Source organism: Vespa mandarinia, chromosome 2 (assembly GCF_050613455.1).
Source record: "Vespa mandarinia isolate Hongniang chromosome 2, ASM5061345v1, whole genome shotgun sequence".
NCBI classification, from domain to species: domain Eukaryota; kingdom Metazoa; phylum Arthropoda; class Insecta; order Hymenoptera; family Vespidae; genus Vespa; species Vespa mandarinia.
In genome coordinates this window covers 7,585,507-7,606,311 of record NC_140811.1, presented here as the reverse complement: position 1 = coordinate 7,606,311, position 20,805 = coordinate 7,585,507, and the positions used below count along the sequence as shown (strand labels likewise).

The 20,805-nt window shown below is 32.1% G+C and overlaps 1 protein-coding gene across 3 annotated transcripts in view; it reads right to left on the bottom strand.

Moving 5' to 3' along the window:
• Positions 1-2,030: 2,030 nt before the first annotated feature.
• The window catches only part of LOC118439818 (uncharacterized), a 41,053-nt gene continuing 22,278 nt past the window's right edge, over positions 2,031-20,805 (bottom strand). For all 3 annotated transcript variants that reach the window (XM_035862013.2, XM_035862012.2, XM_035862011.2), the window contains 4 exons: positions 7,058-7,326; positions 5,688-5,926; positions 4,441-4,608; positions 2,031-4,032 (listed from right to left, as the gene is read on the bottom strand). In XM_035862013.2, coding sequence (XP_035717906.1) covers positions 3,765-4,032; positions 4,441-4,608; positions 5,688-5,926; positions 7,058-7,326 — 944 coding nt within the window. In that variant the 3' untranslated portion in view covers positions 2,031-3,764. The remainder of the gene's footprint in view (positions 4,033-4,440; positions 4,609-5,687; positions 5,927-7,057; positions 7,327-20,805) is intronic.

Genomic DNA, 20,805 nt, shown 5'->3' with positions numbered 1-20,805 from the left:
TTGACATCTTGTGATTAAATTTCTTCTCCTCCTTTTTATTATTCCTCTACTTCTTCTCCTTTCTTTATTTGCGTTTTGTCAAAAACGCATCGATGTTTATATCGACAATTTTTGTTATCATTAAATATTAAAAATTAAGTAAGTCTTTGGTGTTTGTACCAATCTTTCCCGCGCTGCATAGTTTATCTAGAATGTATGTGTGTTTATGTGTATCTGTAAATGTTTATCCGAAATACTTTTAAATATAAGAAAGTAAAATTGTAAATTGTACTATAAAAAAAGATTGATGTGAAAAATATACGATTCGATGATATTTCAAAAGAAATCTTACGAGCCCATGAAAACAGGATATCGTGCGTTTCAAATTAAATATCTTTTTTTTTCTTATGCAGGAATTTTCTTAGAGCAATTAATAGCATTAATTTGCTTGCAGTCGCGCTTTTTCGAAGCTTATTATTGTTTAATTTGTACGGTTGTGTTTGTAAAGAGAATTTCCGTGAATGCCGAAATAGAAGAATTTCGCTTTTTTTTTACTCTTTTTTTTATATATTCTTCTAATATTTCCACACAAAGATACAGACCAGACCATATTCAAACTATATTATTTTAAAATTTGATATACTTCTATTGAGTACACGTTGTTTTTTTATTTTTTTTTTATTATCGGTTACAAAAGAGATTGTTATTTGTCAGATTACTAGATTGTTACTAGTCAGTTAGCAATAGGGACGCGAGTAAAACTCGTGAGAATAGCGTTCCGTATATCATGATACAAAATTTTCTTAACAAGATGTGCTCCACCAATCGAAATTTAGGAGCAAAAAGGCCGTTTAAACACTATATGTTGCGTTTTGTATGTAGTTATATTATATATGTATAATATGTGTGTGTTTGTATTGTATACGTATAATCGAGTCGATTGCTTAAATACGAAAATAAAAATCTAATAATGAGATACGATATGCCTGAGGCTTTCCAATGCTTTTAAACACAATTTTTTTTTGCCCGATTCTCCTTCAAAAATTTCACTTAAATTCTAATATTGCTGTGTTGTATGTTCTACGGGAACACGAAAATAAGAAAATTCTTTTGACGATGGGAACATTCTTGTTTACAACTAGAAAATAAAAATTCAAGATTAATAACGGAAGATACACAAAAGAAGATAAACTGAAAGAGGTTCTTAGAATCTCTACGAACTTAAAAAGAAATGAATAAGAATGAATAAGAAATTTTTAATGAAAAATCTAACATTAGACTGTGATCGATGAGGCTTAGAAATCGTATAAATGTTAAACAATAGTCAAAATAATTTACAGGTGAGAATCGAGCCATTTAAAATTGTGAGTTCATAATCCTCGTTGTTATTTTTAATTGTAATTCTAAATGTTTGCCTTGACACTCTAAATAACTTTTGTCAAACTCGAGAGTGCGCTTATTTTCATTTTTGTTGTTTTGTTTCAATTATTCTAATAACACGAATTAATTTTGACTGTCTACCTCGTACGTTACGCTCTTACGTATAAATATATGAACGCGTATGTAACTGTATGTTTTCTGTATAACGTAGGCTTGTGTATATATATGTATATATAAAACTGCGAGGAACGCTGGCTTTAAAAGTTGAATAAAGCTCAGAACGATGAATCAAGTTAACTATTTTTCTTTCTCTTATTCTTTTTGTTTGTTTGTTAATTACGTATAATAACCGACATATATGTATAGAGGAGACGTGAGTTAATTGGCGACTATTAAATTCTTTTAAAAGTCGAATGAGATCGTTGCTTTTCCAAAGTCTACTACCATTCATTTTTAAGTTAATCGTCGCTTTTTTAAACAGTCACTGAAGAAGGCACATTTGTGATGTGTTTCGCGTTTGTCTTTTTATTTATTTATTCTTTTTTTTTACCTTTTTGTTTTTCGCGGAATTTCGTTTTACTTAGTACAAAGTGTCGGAAAGTGTGCACAAATTTTCCTTAATCGTCATTGTCCTTCGCGCTTATTTTTCTTTTCTTTTCTTTCTTTCTCTCTCTCTCTCTCTCTCTCTCTCTCTCTCTCTCTCTCTCTCTCTCTCCTCTCTCTCTCTTCGTTTTTGGCACCGTATAAAATATACGTGTCGTATATTTTAATTCTGTAGAATCTTTCACTTCCCTACATTTTCTTTTAACTTCATTTAACTTCATTTTACAATTCATGTAAGCATAGAGAAACGATAATAGATTCACTAAAATTTGTTGCTGGAGGCAACAAATGGGACATTTTACTGTAAGAATATCGTAATAAATCAATCAATTCGCTCGCCATGTGAATCAGTTCTTAAACACAATATAACTCTAGTAATTTCTACAAAAAAATAAGAAAAGAAAAAAAGAAATTAAAAGGGGGAAAAAAAAGAAAAAGAAAATAAAGATAATATACCGTGAACTTGTAGATTTGGACGTAAATCTATATAACTCATCTTTACGTTGTCAAATCGTTCGTTAACACTTTTCTACTCGTATAAACTTATTAACCGATACTCGTGCAAAACAGGATAAATGCACAACCGATGGACAGGACACACCGATACGATCTGGAAAATGGCGAAACGTTGTTTTTTTCTTTCTACGTTCTCGGGTGTTCTTACACAATGTAATATGCAACTTTAACGAAGAGATAATTTGTCCATATATTGGCAGCTAGCTGGTTGTCGTTTAACGCGAAAGTTACACGAGTCGGTATTGTTTATTCCGTCAATATCTTCACGTTGTTTTCTATCATATATACATACATATTGAAATATTATATATGAACTGCACTTCATACATATACTTCTATTCGACAAAAAATAATGTATGAACATAATTTCGGATCATTACGTTATCTTTCCTCTCTTTTAATAAGAACAAATAATCATATGTGCGAAAATCAAAGCACAGACCTTACAATTCTAAAGGCGATTTTTTCTAAAGTCCACTCGTTCCTTTTAATCCGTACGTACGATATATTTCTAAATACTTTAAACCCCCTACTATCGTTTCTTATTATCCATTATATCTACAATAGTCGCTGCTATAAACGAGGATTACCGTTCATGATATAAGAAACATTAGATATTTCGCCACTTCCCGGTGCAATTCGTAGCGATGGACCTTTAAGCGCGACTTAATATATGAAAAAGAATAAAAGAAAGAAAGAAAGAAAGAACAAAAGGGCAGGGGGAAGAAAAATGAAAGAAAAAAGAAAGAAAAAAGGAAAAAAAATGAGAAAAAAAGAAGAAAAAAGAAAAAGAAAGAGATCGAACGTTATCCAACCTCTTTACGTCAATGACACAAAAAGAACGCATGAAAATGCGTAACACTTTTGCTCAAAATATCTCAAAGTACAGCAATGCGTTGGATCGTCAATATGAAACGAAAACTAGTTTCCTTAAATCAAAAAATCGCGTTAATAATGAAGAACGGAACAATTAAAGCTCCGTTTTGTCGGATGGTTGATTCGCATGTCTTTGGAGCAAATAATGAATGGAGTTAATCAATTCTAATGAATTAACCGCCGTTGGTTGCTACATCGACAAGCGGATCTCAAAAACGAAATGTCTTGAACAAAAATTATATTATCATTATGGCCACCATTTTTTCATCGCTTTATCTTTATCTCTATGTGAAACACGTTGTTTTTTTTCCTATCTCTTGTTCACTTGTGAGAAAAATAAAAGGAAAGCGTAATCCAAAAAGCACCAGGAACTTCATCGTGGCTCTGTTCTTTCGCGATAAGTTAAACTGTTAAACAGAAACAGCACTCTCGCGTTCCTTCTCTTCCTGCTGCCGTACTGCAACAGCAGCCTCGACGAGCAGGTACAGACACTTGAACTTGTCCTTGTCCTCTTCCGGGGGCGTCGGTGGTGGTGTTTCATCGCTGCGAGGATTGTGAGCGTTGTGCGTACTACTATAAACTTCTGTCTCGTGTTGCACGTCTGGAGTTGTCGTCAAATGTTGCCTTGGTGCACTCCAGTATGCAGCTTCGCTTACTATCGACGAATCTTCCTCGTCCCTATCGATTGAAGGGAAAAGAAAAGAAAAACAAAAACTATAATCAAATCATTCCAAAGTTTTATCAATCTCAGATTTAACAATAATTTTATTCGTTTGTTCCGTTAGAAAAATAGGGTATACATTTTTTTTTAACATTTCCGACTTAAAATGCACATGCAAAACTGTTGCATTTCATCGATATAGATATCAACGTATCAAGGATCACGAATTGAAATAGATGTTTGAAATGATCTCACGCTCATGTAGACACTTTTTTCGGGTATAAAAATTTGTTTCAAGAAAATTTAGAGAGAACAAAGCGAGATATAAACTAATAAGTAAGATCACACATTAAATGATTGTTGAATAGGGATTAGTCGTAATGCGAGGAGATTTATAGGGGCTAACGATCGATTTCGTTGCTTACCCTCGTCGAGCTGGATGGGCTATCGCGTCTCCGTAGTTAGGTTGATCATTTTTCTCTACTTTGGTTTCCGAATACGGATAAACAATTACGCTTGGCCACTGAGTAGCAGGACGTTCTTCCTCGCTATGCGAACTGCTTTCATAGTCGTTCGGACTATCCTCTTCACTTCTGTGAAACGTACAATCAAAGGATTACATATATACGCATACGTTACTACATAAATATATACAAACGTAGTGGAAATATAAAAAACAACAAAAGCGAGAAGCATTAATAATTTAACCGTCGAATATACGTATGTAAAAAATAAAACGCGTGATATTGATAATTTCCTTCTTTAAGTAATGAGAAATTTGATGATGTAAATACTTCCTGAATAATTGGCTAATTGATGTTTTATATCCCACCTACTAATATGACACAATATCCAAACATGAAATCTCGAGATAATCGTAACAAAACGTGGCGCCTGTCTTCACAATTTCCGATTATCTTACATAATCCAAGTTTTAATGTCGTTCAATGATTTTAATCAGAATATTAAATAGATATTATCGTATGGAAATTGCACATGTACAAGAAAAAGACGTTTAAATGGTTAAAAAAAAAATATACTATGTGATTTCTCCTATTCTATAGGAAGTTAAAAGGTATGAAAGAATTTTAATAATAATCTTGTTTGAAATATTTTATATAAATTTCAAATAAATTCAATAAAAATTCATTCGGATAAATACTCATTGAGAAAAATATCATTTCGAGAAAAATATTATTTTGAGTAAAATATCATTTTAAGAAAATTTATATTTAAAGTTTAACGATTATTTTATAAAAATTGTTACAACATCGTCAATAATTTGAATTTCAATCTAATAAGAAAAAAAATTTTCAAAACTTTAAATTGAAGAACATACAAGAACAATAAATAAACAAAATATATATATACATATATATTCAATATTTTTAAATGTTATAAGTGGTTTTCCTTTTTAAAGAAGATAAATATATTTATAATAGTGATGAGAATGTAATGATCACAGGAAAAAATGATATTTCGAATGGACTACAATAAAAGTGCACACATGTGGCGAGGATGTTTCGTCTTTGGCTAAGAATTTTAGATTTGAATATCTTGTAACGTAAACAAACGGAACGCAAAGTGATTGGAAGGTCAAAGTGGAGAAAAGGATGTACCTAATCATGTCTAAAAATGATTTAAAAAAAAAAAGATATTAAAATTCACTCACCGATACATCAGGCCAGTTGCTTCTCCATAATCGTGATCTCTTCTACGTTTCGGCGCACTGCATTCGGCCAGAGGATCCCAGTTTTGGTTGCTCCTTTGATTAATCGATGGTTGTTGATGACTTCCACCTGGCATTTTTTTACCACGACGTGATATAGTGTATTGAAGAGGATCATGTCCTTCTCTGCGGATCATCTCCGGTAAAATTCTTCGCCTTGCGTTGATGAACCAATTACACACCTGTCAAACACCGAGTATTCGCCTGTTATGTTAGATTCCGCAGACGTATGTTTAATTTGTTGAAAATCGAACGTGTCAATAAGTCGAATCGCACTGAGCTAATAGACGTTTAATTGTAGAAAGTTTTCAAAGTAAGAATATCACTTTGCAATAACTTTATGTCTGAAGTGCTCAAGATCTGAATCTTAAATAACAGAATATCAGAATTTCTTCGGTTATATATGACAGAAGGCAACAACCAATTAGAAAGAAGGGGAGTGGTCTAGGGTAGTGGATTTTAGTAGTTTAAGGAACAAAGTGCAAGAAATTGTTAAAACAACTGTTTTATGATGCCAATTGATTTATCGTAGGCCAAGATTAAAAATTTGAAAAGAAAAAAATTTGAAGTAGAAACTCAGATCAGAGAATAACAGTTTAACTATTATTAAGGATCATAAAGGTTATAGTTAAGTTAGATATTAAAAGTATAACCTAGCTGCTAGGTTAAGACTAGGTAATAAAGGATAGGAGGGGCATAATGTTGTTAGGGTCAACATGTTGTTTCAAAAATATTATTATCTTCCTACAATAAATGTTATTGGCTGTTAGTGGTGACTAAGAATCCAATGCTTTATTTTCATTTGATGCTTATCATTTACCCCGGAATTGTATTCAGAGTCAATACTTCGTATTTTCAAATATATACTATACTATCCACATAATACTACACACATTTAAATTAAATTGTCCGAAAAATATTTTTACTTTTCAAAAAGTTTTTTATAAAAATGTATCATTATCAGTTATATGATTATACTATAATATATTAGAAAGTGCTTTATATTAATATTTTATTAAATTTGAATGAAATAATTTACTAATATATTAATGATCTAATAATATTAATGAGTAATATTATAACATCGTAATCGTAATCGTAATTTAATAAAAAATATTAAAAATAAAACAAAATGTAAGAAACGATATTATTTATAAATAATAATTGCAATATTTTTAATTTGATTAAAATATAAAAAATGATTAAGCTTAAAAAAATATATATTACATAATATATATTATATAATATGATATTTATTATATAATAATAATAATAATAATAATAATAATAATAATAATAATAATAATAATAACCTGTAATACGGTGAGATTCGCCTCCTGGCTGAGAGTTAATTTCTCGCTGTCGCTTGGATAAGCGTTGTATCTATGCTCATACAGCCATCGTTTGAGAATCTTCACCGAATGCTTCGGTAGATTACCACGACGTTTCCTGACAGAATGCGCGGTGGAGTGATGAAGAATCCCAGAATGGACCTTCCCGCGTATTGTTGATGTATCGTGCTCAGCATCCGACCCACTTTGATCGTCATCGGTGCTGCTCGACGATGGAAATCGCTCTCTCGCTATAAAAACATAAACAATAATACTTTCTTCAATTTGATTTAGGAAATAACATAAATATTATAAATACTTAATATAGTTTAAATACTTTACTTATGATATATTTGTTTTGAAAATATGTATCGATTATACCAGATTTATTGAATTATTTATACTTTATTACGAATTATTATTTAATTCATATGGTTTATTTTATTGCTTTATAAAAAGAAAGGTAAAATAAAATAAAATAAAATAAAATAAAAAAAAGAAAAAATATGTTTATAAACAGCTATAATGAGTATACGAATACCTTTGGCATTTATTGTATGTAAATAAGATAAATTATTTTTTCTTATTAGAAATTCAATTTTGAAAAAAAAAGAAAGAAAGAAAGAAAACAAATAAATGAAATTTTGATAAATAAACATGATGGTTGATATCGAGTCACATTTCATAAGCTTATTTTATTACTGTTTTATAAAAAGCAGTTAATTTTTATAAAAAGAACTTAAATTTTTTATAAAAAGAAGTTAAAAATCTGCTGGAAAAAAAACATGAAAACTGCATAAGAACGTAACAGTTATTATTAAATACTATTATGTATATATATAGAAAGAAGGTTAAGGAGTTATGTTACCATTATCATTTTAATATTATCTACTTTTTATTCCTTTAGAATAAAAATGAATAATAACATCAACTCCCTTGAAACATTCATGTAAATATGAACATTGAAAAAAAGAAAACTTCACATCTAATTGCCAACGATTGATATTACACGACGACCAGATGATAATTAAGAAATGATTGAGGAAAATTGCATCGTATCGGCGACAGACCAATAAAATATACTGACGTCTCGAATGTTTATCGATCTCTGTCTGTTAACGCGAATTAAATGAAAAAAAGAAAAAAAGGAAAAAGAGAAAAAAAGAAAAAGAAAAAATAAAGCAAAAGGTAAAGAAGAAAAGAATAGAATATCAAGAAAAGTACAATAAACAATATTTATTTTTATATTTATAAAATAAGATACATTAAAGAATGAGGTGATGAATATAGGGACTATCGAAGGACTCCAACTCTCTTTCAAGGGCGCGCTCGTGTGTAGCTAGGACATTTAAAGTTTCGTGTACACCAGCAATCCAACGGTACATTCAGCGTTGCTTTAGAACAGAGATAGAGATAGAGATAAAGAGAGAAGAAGAGAGCAGGGGGGAGTTAGAAAGAGATGGAGATAAAGGCTCGAATACCGGTTTACGTGCCTCGGCATGTTCTTTCGAAGAAAACGAAGTATCGTGCCGGTAAATTCAATGAGGCCGGCCTCTTTCTTCTTCTTCTTCTTCCTCTTCTTCTTCTTCTTCCTTCTGCTTACGTAAAGTCAAGAACACGCGAGTAGAGACAGACAACAGTAAAGAAAGAAGAAGAGGTAAGGTGAGACGAGCAAGAATCGAAGAAGAAGAGGACCTTGAATAGCACGTGGGACCTTCTTCTCTAACGAAGCCCCTACTTTAACTCGCTTAAGATCGTCCAGAAAGACTTCTTCCATTCGTTGTCGTAGTCGTTATCCACTTCTCCTTCGTCAATCTTTGCACTTCGAACCGTTCCTTCTTTCATTTTATACCGATCGAAGCATGCAAACATGAACACAAGTACATATCCATACGCAGACATACACACAGAGAGGTGCGATATCGAAGAGATCAACAAAATTGCCGGAGTGTATCCACATGTATCGTCCAATAACGATGTCTCGTGAAAGCTTTATGATTATTTCCTTCCTTGCCCTTAATTAATGAACTCATTAATTATTCTTCTCTTTCCTTTTTGATCGTTATAAACAGCATTACAAATATATACATATATATATTCTCGACGATTTAGACTTTCGCCTTTTTTTTTAATAAGTGTTTATATCAATATTGAGAAATTCAAGGCTCAATGTGTATAATTAAATGATATACAACAGTGATCGATTATGAGCAATGACGAAAATAGAAATTTCTTATAAATATCATGGTTTCACACACTATGCAATTGTTATCGCAAATCAATATCGAAACTTTTCATCTGCTACATTTGAAATAATGTACATAGTAAATTAACGATCTATGTATTATCGATTCTTTCAATATTGCCATTAATTTGTCCTCTTACTTAAGACTTGTTTACACAGTTGTCGGGGTATTCGTTAAAGTATGGATAGTAAAAAGAAATCTTGATTAATAATGGATTCTTACTTTTTATATCAATAATGGTGTGATCGCCAAAAGCGATCACATATGTCTGCTATAAGTAAAAAAAAAAAAAAAAAAAGTCAAGAGTAATGGTATTATTTACGGCGCGTAAAAGTCATCAAAAATGAAAACTCTTATCTGTGTTTAAAGATCGTCTATGAATTTTCGTCAGTATAGAGGTAGGGGGAGCATGATAAAAAAAAGTGCAAATATTACATAAGCTTATTCTTTCTTTCCTTTTCGTTACTTATCAAACATCGAATAAATAAAATGTCATTGACGCGTAACGCCAAAAATTGATTGCTAAGGGGCGTGTACACCGTTCGCTCGAATAAGAGAAGAAGAAAGAGAGGAGAGTACAAGTTGGGAGACGCGACAGTAGCCGCACGTAGCTAGGTAATGCTACAGAAGATCTCTGTATCTGAAAATAACCAGTGTGCTCTCTGCCGGTTCCATATTTAGCCCGAGTGTCGTGGACTGACTCGTTAAGGTCAGACAGAGACGGAAGAAGCTGCTGCGGCAGGGTAAAGATGCGATAGATAGAAAGAGACAGTAGGAGTCCGCAATAAAGTGAACGAGATTTTCAGGACTCGACCGAGTATCCGACACCGTCTCTACCCGGAGTATTTTTCACTTCCGCAGTTTTACGCGAGGAAGATCCGTAAGAGCTCTCTCTCATGTTTGACAAAGATCATTATTGTTAAATCTTATTGGATTTATTTACGATTTTAATCCCATAAGTTGGGATTAACCCCTTTCCCATTTTGCTTTCTTTCTAATGCGTTATTTTTTTTTTTTTTTTTTTTTTTTTTTTTAATATTAATTTCCCATCGGTTTTTTTATTCTCAGTTTAACGTCCTACTTTGCTTTTGATTATTATCTCAAATATATCAAAGTTACATGTATATATATTTATGTAAATATAGAACGTTTAAATATAAAATCTGACAAAATTACGAAAACGTATGAATTTGCAGAGAAGTCAATGATAATTCCTATTATTTTCCTCCTACCTCGTCTGAATCATGAACAATTCACAAACGATTCGTGACTAGGTTAAATCACTTCCTCGACGAAGCAAATTTAACTGAGAAAATTAGGTAGTAACGTAGGTAGGTAGGTAGTAAGGTAAAATCGTTAAACGTTCTCATACGTTCGTGACAATCAGCTATTTTCGGAACGGTTAATTACCTCAGTCACGACGGTACATCTTTGAGCGAACTAGTATTTTGGTCTCTGGCATACGAAAAAAGAATGAGAAGAAAAAATGTCACTAATGATATGCAATGATCAGCATCACCGTGTTGTCGACCTCATTCAAAAAGACATGACAACGAAAAAAGACGTTAGAAGACGAACGATCAGCGATAGATCCCGGCCGACTATGCTCTAAGTTTTAGTTCTATTTACAACTCTTTTGCTCTTCCGTTTTGTCACTCTGCAGGAATGCTAAAGATTACTTTCAAATGTCATCATTATTGTCAATAGTCATCAATCAAAATTAATTCAAATGATCTGACAAACCATATCCATATACCTTAATTATATTGATGTAAGGATTAATTTTGTACAATGATTATAATCTTATGCATAAATAAAAAAAATAAATAAATGTTATAAATACAAATGTTTTATAAGTTTCTAAAACCTACTATTATAACTATGATCAATATATCGTTCATGTATACTCCTTTCGATTGAAATAGTAAAATAATGTATGACTGATATTTGTCACTTGGTGAAAATGTTCAATAGCAAAAATGTTCTCTTTCATATGAAAACAGATATAACACAGGTATAACACAGATATATGTTATTTTTACGAGAGACACTAGATTCGAAAGTGAGAAAAAGAAAGAGACAGGAGGAAAAATTAAAAAAGAAAAGATAATACATCTCAGTGATGGAACACTCGTTGTAACCAAATCCACGATTCTGGGTCTGCATAGGCGCCTAATCTTAGCACTCGCGGATTCGTAGTTACGTAAGGTCCAGTAACCTGACGGCGTAAAATTAGGATCTAAGCGGCTCGACTAGACAGGCACGACGTGGTGTCTCAGAGTCGTCGCCACGCGAGAGTTTCTTCGATCATCCTTTTTCCCTAACGAACGATTTATCTTTCCAAAAGTTTTATACAATTTCTAAAAAGACAGAGAAAAAAAACAAATTTATATATATATATATATATATATATATATCGTTTCTTACTTTCGAGAATTAAAATCTATACATAATTGTCAATGAAAAGATTAAATTTTTCCTTTGAACAAATCCGGTCATTAACATAACAACGCAAAGAAAATATTTTTGCGTCGTTGAATTTGTTCCTTGTCTAAAGTCTACCATTAATATCTCGCAAATGTCCAACATCTTTGAATGTTCTCTAAACACGCTAATATGCCTAATGATAGCACGATATCTAATTATATTTGGATGTAAACAAATAACAATATATAAAGAAGATCAAGTAGAGGTTGATACTCGAAGAGAATAAGAGATAGTCATCATATTTGGTGGAAGGAGTCATCGAGCCTTAAAGAGAACTGCATCAAACGTAGTAAAGGCATTAATATTCATTTAGTGACACATATATATATATATCACTATAATATATATATATATATATATATATATATATATATATATATATATATATATATATATTATTGCTAAGTTCGGTAATGACGACGTCGGTTTCGTTGCTCGACTTGGACTGCATCCAAATACTGATAGGGGTCACCGAGTTGCACGGTCTCATCTGAGGAACTCGATTCCCATTTGATTCGATTTTCGTTTCGCAAGATGTTAACCGCACACACTAACAGACTGGATATTTCTCGAGGATGCAAGGTATATACACATACAAACACGCGCGCGAGATGAAGACGACGAATTAATTGGATGTACTTGAAAATCACTGATGAGTCTTCTTTCATCAACTATTTCGTATCGAATCCATAGGAAAGATTGAATAATCTCAGAGATTACAGGAAGCAACAAATCATCAGTCGTTTATAATGTTTAAGTTTCATTAAAATCCTTAAGACATATCATCTTTCTCATTAATTAATTTTTCGAATGATACAATCGTAAATACATATCTACGATGACATCTATACCTGTCCAATAAAATAGTAATAATAATTAATATATGTAAGTTAAAGATTATTGAAACTTCGTTATAACATGATATATATATATAACGTGACACGACTGACTTTATGATAAATTCCTAAGTCTGTAAAAAAAGAAAAGAAAAGGAAAGAAAAAACTATGAAGATAACTACGAAGCAAAGTACACTGCACTTATTTATTCAAGAGGTTAAAACGAATTGAAAGAGCGATACGAAGGTAGGAGTTATGAAATATCTATTGTCGATTACGATATTTATTGTAATGTGCGAGACAAAGATAGATTTCAGAATATAACTGAAAAAAAAAAAAAAAAAAAGAAAAAGAAGTAAAATGAAAAAGAAAACAAAAAAGAACTTTTCCACAGAAAAATAAGTTCGAAAAATTAAAGATTAAACTCATACCATTTATTTATTCGAGGACGATAAGAGAGGGGGAGGGAGAGGGAGAGTGAGGAGAGGGGGAGGGGGAGAGAGAGATGGCAGTCTGACAAACGGCAAAGAATATGACCGGTTTCGCGAAAATATGTTATAATCATGTTATTTGATGCAATAGATGGCAAAAGGCGTCTCTCTCTTTTATCTTTCCCTCTTATATGAGACGTAGCCGCCATCGATTTCATTAGAAAATGTCGCATCGACGATGTTTTGCCTTTGTTTCTTAGCAAAGGGATGGGGAGAGTGTTTTATATTAACATTAATGCTCGAATTGAACTAACGTATTTCAATAACATTTCGATAACGACACTAGAAAATTTAATTCCAAACTCAAGAATTCGGCTATTCTATCACAATTTTACAAAATCGTTAAAATAATCCTTGAGAACTTTAGAAAAAAAATAAAAAAATAAAAATCGATGTGAGAATTTACAAGGATTTTTCATCGAAGAAAAAAAAAAAAAAAGAAAAAAGAAATCGAAGCGCTGGGTGCCTGTCAAACATATTCTGATAAACATTTGGATGATATCATCGATTTCTTTACCATGTGTGCACGTACAAGTCAACATTTATATTTCTTCCCTCTGTTTTATGTAAACGATTGTTTATTATCTGGTATCTTTCTTGAAAGGTTTATTAAAGATATTGTATATCAAATGAGAAAATACGAAGGGTAGTTATATATATGTAGTCTTTTTCCGATTCTTTAATTAAACAACACCGTTAGAAATAAGAGGATCGTGGTATTTTGTAAACACATTGCTTAGTGTCTTACAACATATGACCCATACAATTGTTCTCTACCTAAAACGATGTTATTTTCAATTGAAAAAGAAAAAAATTTTCAACACATTTATATTTTAACGTTTATCTTTTATCTTTTAAGCACAAATGAAATGATTGTCAAAAGTATCAGAGATTAGGTCAGACTTAGACATTTCCGTTATGTAATCTGTAGATTTAGAATGAAGCGAAAGAAAGTTAACAAGGTTGCCATAATTAGAGTAGAGATATAGAAAGTTAAATATGTATGCGCGCGCACGCGCACACACACACATACACACATACACATCTTTCTGTATCTTTCGTGAAGCCGATTCCGGTCTCTTTTATATTGTTAGCCATATGCTGTTACTGACTTCGGATTTCGGCCAGGATTCCAAGCCAGGCGTAGGAAGCATGATTGGCACTTACACCATCGTTACATGCAGTCGTATGATCGTATATTTATACTTAATGTATATATACTTAAGTATACCTACGGGAAGTTAGTCGCGATGGCAAGAGTGTACAAGGGTGTTCGATGACGTTCTTTGCATCTGGTCAGGAATCTTGGCTGAAATTTTGAAGTCTGATCATGCGACATTACCGGATGTCAGCGTGGAAAATATCTTCAAGAAGTCCTCGACATTCGATATAGGGTAACTAAGGACTATTATAACTCTTACTCTTTCTTTTTTATTTTTATTTTTACATGACATGCAATTAAATATTATTCGTGATGATTTTGATCTTAATAAGCTGAAACGTAATTACATTTACGGCTTAATAACTCACTCTATTCACATTTAATTTATTACTCGTACCTGAACGTTGTCCCTTCATTTTTCTTTCTTTTTCTTCCCTTTGTCGAATCCTAAGTTCACGATATGAATCTAAACATCATAAAACGACCCTTTCGAACAGGTTAAGTTTCTCTTTTCTAAAATTACGGAAAATTTCAATCTTGGTCCCTTTCTCTTTTCTAAAATAACGGAAAATTTCGATCTTGGGCCTTTTTCCCTTTTCAAGGTTTTTCCTTTATTATATATACACATACCGAATATACTCCGTACGTTAAATCGAAATATATTTATATCCTCAAATTCAAATTTCAAATATTTTCTTTTTTAATTTATTATATATAAATCTAGAGCAAGCGAACTATCATGTAATAGCTAGAAGTAGAATCGTTATTAGAGAATATAAAGAGCATCGGGAAATACGAAGATGAAGATGAAGACGAAGACGAAGGCGAAGGTGAAGAAGAAGCTGTAAGAATGACCGGACGCGAAACGATCAGCTTGGTTATAAAGTCAACCGAGTTCAATTACTTTAGTTGCGTCTTCGCTCGAACGAGTTCTCGGTTCGAGAGTCTACTCGAGTTCCCCTTACACGCGCGTATTAATGTACACGACTGCTTTTATCACGCCATTGGCTATCTTTGAAAAATATCATGAATATCTTTGTACGTACAATATATAAATAAAAAAAGGAAAAAAAGTATTCTTTTAAAAACTATTCTATTAAAAACTAATTCGAAATAATACAAAATTGAAACGTACAGTTTTATGAAAGATTATATAATAATACCGTTTTTATTTATATTGACTGATTAAAAATAAGTGAAATTAATCCTTTAATTCATATCACTGTTTTATAAATTTTAAAATGAACTTCCTTTATCGATTAAAATTATATGAGGTTATATCCCTTCAATTTATATTGCAATTTTGGAAATTTTACAATCGATTTTTCTTGTCGTATAGTACGTACGCATTTCAATCTTGAAATTCACTTTGAACCCTGCAAAGCATTATTCTAGTAAACGGATCTCGCGTGTTGACGAAGTCTGACGATCTATGTGCAATGTATTATATATATACATACGTATACCTATAGGTACATAAGTCTGCATATATTACCTATGGCGATGAACTCTAACTAGAAACTTACTTCGAGGAAGGACTTCTGTTATGTACGAAGTAATGTGACAAGCACGAAATTGTACCTATAGAACTTTTAAAAGATCGATTTATGATTGTATTTCTATGAAAGCTTTTTAACACATTTTAACACATTGACTACCGAGAAAATTTTACATCAATCGATACAATGTCTACGTAATGTCCCTGATAATTAAAAAAGAAAAAAAAAAAAAAAAAAAAAAAGAAAGAAAAAACCCATTAGAAAAAATTATATTTGTTTTTATAACTATTAAACTCAAAGTCATTATCGATAATTACAATTTTGTAAATGTAAAAAAGAATTATTAAGATTGTAAATAAAGCTTTGCAAAATCTAATACCACTGTTGATTCTTATAATACTCAGCGTGTTAATAGACGAGTACTTTATCTGATCAGTTTGATCATTGTTTTCTAACGTACGAAGCGAAGAAGATTGTGAAGCGTTACGTAAGCGATTTTTCTAATTATTCCTCGTATATAGCATCGGTTGTAGAAAATAAAAAAAAAAAAAAAAAAAAAAAAAATAAAAAAAAAACTAAGGAAGGGTATGATTAATAGGGATAAACAAAAATTCGTATGAATATAATTTGGTAAAGATCTGTTTCTTTTGTTTCTAAGAAAATTATAAAATCGGAGCTCAAGGAATATGCGAGCGGTAACAACTTTAATATTCAACGTGAAGCATGATAACTAAAACCTGTTTGAGGTCTAATCCTTAAAACAAGAATCCTTAAAACGTGATTTAAAAAAAAAAAAAAAAGAAAAAAAGAAAGAAAAAAAAATGAAAAAATAAAATGAGAACAGGTCTAAAACATCGGTGACACATTTTCACGCATATAAATTATGCGGAAATTTTCGAGATTGATCGAAAAGCAACTAACCGAGTGGTTGTACGTTTAAAACACGGCCGATTTTCAGGTGAATGATAAGTTGTTGAAAGTACGGATCTCGCATGATGATTTGAAAAGCTTTGTATGGAGGAGTTTGCGTCGTTCAATGACATGGATGTCGTGTCTGAAAAATATTCAATTGGATCAATCGCGACAGCGTTATTATTCTTGAAAATTTTTCGAACGAAGAAGCGAGATTGAATAGAAAAAAAAAGAAAGAAAAAAAAAAAAAAAAGAAAAAAGAACAAATGAAATAAACAATGAAAAATTTCAGACGACTTATTTGGCGAGTTAACAAAAAAGCTATAAATCTGTACAATATTCATCGTTCAAAAAAAGGGAAAAAGAAAAATAAAATCAATCGTCGCCATTTTATCGATTTTCCAATCAATCTTATTGTAAGAAGAAAACAAAAGGAATTACGAAGTATCAGACGCCTCGGTCCGTCATTTCTAATTGGCTAAAATACGAATTTATCGATCGTCGATAATCATCTGTCTCTTGAGGATGAATGAGCGAGCGCGGGAATCTCGAACGCTATAATTAGACGGCGTATTATCAAAGGCACGCGGAATCGAATCGGGCATCATTTCGGCCTCTGCTCCCTCCGCTCTTCTATTATATTCGAAGTAAAGTGATTCTTGTTACTACATGTTCTCTTACTATGTATCTTTCTCGCTTAGCACGGATTAGTTCATTTGTGTGCTCGCATATACCCATTACTTAATATCTAGTTATAACCAACGCATTTTACACCTAAGCTAAATTCACATGTATCTCAGGACCAAGGACAAAATAGAGATATTTTCGACGCGAGTCGAAATATACTTCGTTCAAAGCCAACAAAGTTGATCGATAAACGGTTTGAAGTTGAAAACGAACGAAGCGCGCATTTCGATCTTTCGCAAAATAACATAACTCTCAAAATACGGTATTATTGGATATTTTCGAAACTTCATAAAAAAAGAAAAGAATCAAATTCAATCGAGTAAAAAAATATTGATGTATTTTCGACGATCTGTTGATAGAACTTTGCAAATGCAATGCTTCAATGCAAATTCGAACTTACGGACGTGCATGATTTATTCTGACAATGTACGTTTCCGTTCAATTCTGCGAACAACATTAGTACTTTCTACTTACACAAGTTATTGATGTTTACTTAATTATTTTTTATAGAAGCATGTTACGATAAAAAACGTTAAGATATAGATCGAGCATACAAAAATACATAGACGTATACATATATTTTACGTAAACTTCATTTGTTATATCTAATTATATTGAATATAATTTAGAAAATAGTTAAAATATCGATAATAAGTTAAATAATCGAAATTTATAGTAATAGTGAAACAATGAAGTTGCATAAGAATTCATTCGTAAAGATGTTCGCACGGTTAGATACATTTTTCTCATAATAAATATATTTTCCATATTATCTAAATAAAAATACCTTAAACGATTCATAGCGACATATCACCTTATCCATAGCTACAACGACGAACGAGCAACAACGGTAACCTCGTTGACATCCGCTTACGTATACGACGCCCTCACGCTTTGCATTGAATACGACGATTACATACGTTAAACCGAAGAATACATATGCATCGTTTGAATGATCGATCGCTTTAGAAGACTACGACGACGACTACAACGACGACTACAACGACGACTACAATTATGACGACTACGATAAGAACCAAAATCGCATAATTATTATTATTTTTCACAGTTGGCCCATTGATACTCCACGTGCTGGGTTATTGTCGCCTTCATACATTCGCGTGTGCACTACCGTGAAACAAAATTTTCAAGATATAAATTGAGATTATTTTATAGAAAAGCATGTGCTATCTTGATGCGAGGTTACCGTCGTCGTTGGTATTATTAGAGAAATTTAATCTTGTTCTCTGAAGAGTCTTCCTTCAATTCGAGACGTAGTTTTCGTCATCGATAACTTCATGAATTTTAACTTATCTTTCCAAGATGTTTCCATCCAAGATGATAAAAATAGAATGATGTATTTGTATTTCCATTAGAAATGCAATCTTTTAAGAGAAGAAAAGTTCCTATTTCTGTTGATCGATCGATCGATAGTTAAAATAATAGCACAACAATCTCTATGAAATATTAAACGGAGCCCTATTTTGGTTATAAAAATACGATATTAATTATTATTATTATAATAGTAATCAAATTCAATTTAGTTTTATTTTCTCTTATATAATCTCTCTTCTTAAAATAATCTTCTTCCTTCTTAGCAACGACGAAAAATTATTTCCATAGATTCGTATCTTCAAAACAAATAGAAATTAGAAGACTTTCACTTCCTTCCCAAAATAGTTCGTAAAACATTATTGGATTCCAACGAGTAGCCTTCGAATTTCATACAAGCAATATGATAGATTCCGATCATTAATATGCCACACATGATCGATGAACGAATAGACAGAAATTTTCAATTTCTTTCCAAGCATACCTATTCACATATTTTTTTATTATTATTGTTCGTGTACGTTACAAAAGCAACAATTATCGTGGAAAATATATGAACATGTGGCTAAGTCATAACGATATTTCAAGAATCCTCATGGTTTTTCTAACGATCTGTTTTTCCCATGATCGTTCTTTATTCTTTCCAAATTGATCATTCTCATATATGTAGTTATTATACTTCAAAAATGATTTCTTACCAGACAAAATCTTCGAAATATTTAACTGTTACGCAACGAGAATACCGATATCGTCCTACTTTCAATAACATTTTTACCTTCCCATAAACGACCTACATTCAAGCTCTCGAACTTCGAACGTTTTACCAACGTAACAAGAAAATAGAAAATTTAACGTTGTCAATGTCAAACGAATCCCCAATTCAACGAATTAATCAATTTTTTCGAATTTACAAATTTTAAAATATACCAGATGTCTCAGATTTAATGTATAAAAATCTCATAAAAATACATATATTATTTTTAAAAAGGTCATATGAGAAAAACATTTAACTAACGAGAGATAAAAATACGAAATACATTCTCGTTTAACTACGAGAGAACGATAAAATACGAAATATGTTCTCGTTTAACTTAATTTCGTTGTTCCGAGGACGAAAGAAAACGTGAAATCATTTCATGGACACGCAGCCACGGTACGCCAAGCGTCGAAAGCACGTGGCGACGAGGCGAAACATCTTGGCGCTCAAGAGGGGTTCACACGAGTGTCCGCACGGAACACGGTTCGGGAATGAGCGTGCGCGCACGCGTGCCTGCCTTCAGAGCTTCCACGGTCGATCAAAATTATTTTCTACACTGTTGTAGGAGTTGATCGTTCGGAAAGAGAGAGATAGATAGATAGATAGATAGATAGATAGATAGATAGATAGATAGATAGATAGAGAAAGAGAGAGAGAGAGAGAAACAATAAAACATTGATTGAAAAGTGAAGGAAATCGGATAACAAGGATCAAAAAAAATATTTGTTGATGTATACTTTGACCACGTGGTCTACTAAACTTTCTCATCGTCTCTATTATCTTTGACAGACAAATTCTCCCCTACGTCTACTTTCCTACGAGAATAGAATTAATTCTAGAGAAGCAAATTACGAATGTTCCGCAACGTATGTACGTATTACGATCGTGCTTGTAAAAGTGTCGAAGGACGTTTGAATAAAAGGAAGAACATGTTGTCGCAAATGTTTCAATATGGTCTTTTCCTTCTCTGCTAACTTCTCCTCCCCCTCTCTCTATCTCTCTTTATCGAGACATGAATTAAATTTTCGATATATCCGGATAATAAAAGAGACAGAAGTTCATAACGGAGGTAATAATGCGAACATAAGAGAGCGCTACTACATAATCGTGTCTAAATATGGAACGGGTCACGGTCGTACGAGCACTCGCGCTCGTTCGTTCGTTCGCGTTTCGTCCTTAAAGATCGTGAGACCAACTTCAGCGCAAAACATTCTCCTCCTCCTCCTCCTCCTGCTCTTCATCATCAACCTCATCCCCCCCTCTCTCTATTTCTTTCTTGCTTACTCCCTCTATCTTTCCCTCTCGTGATACAAGTCGGTC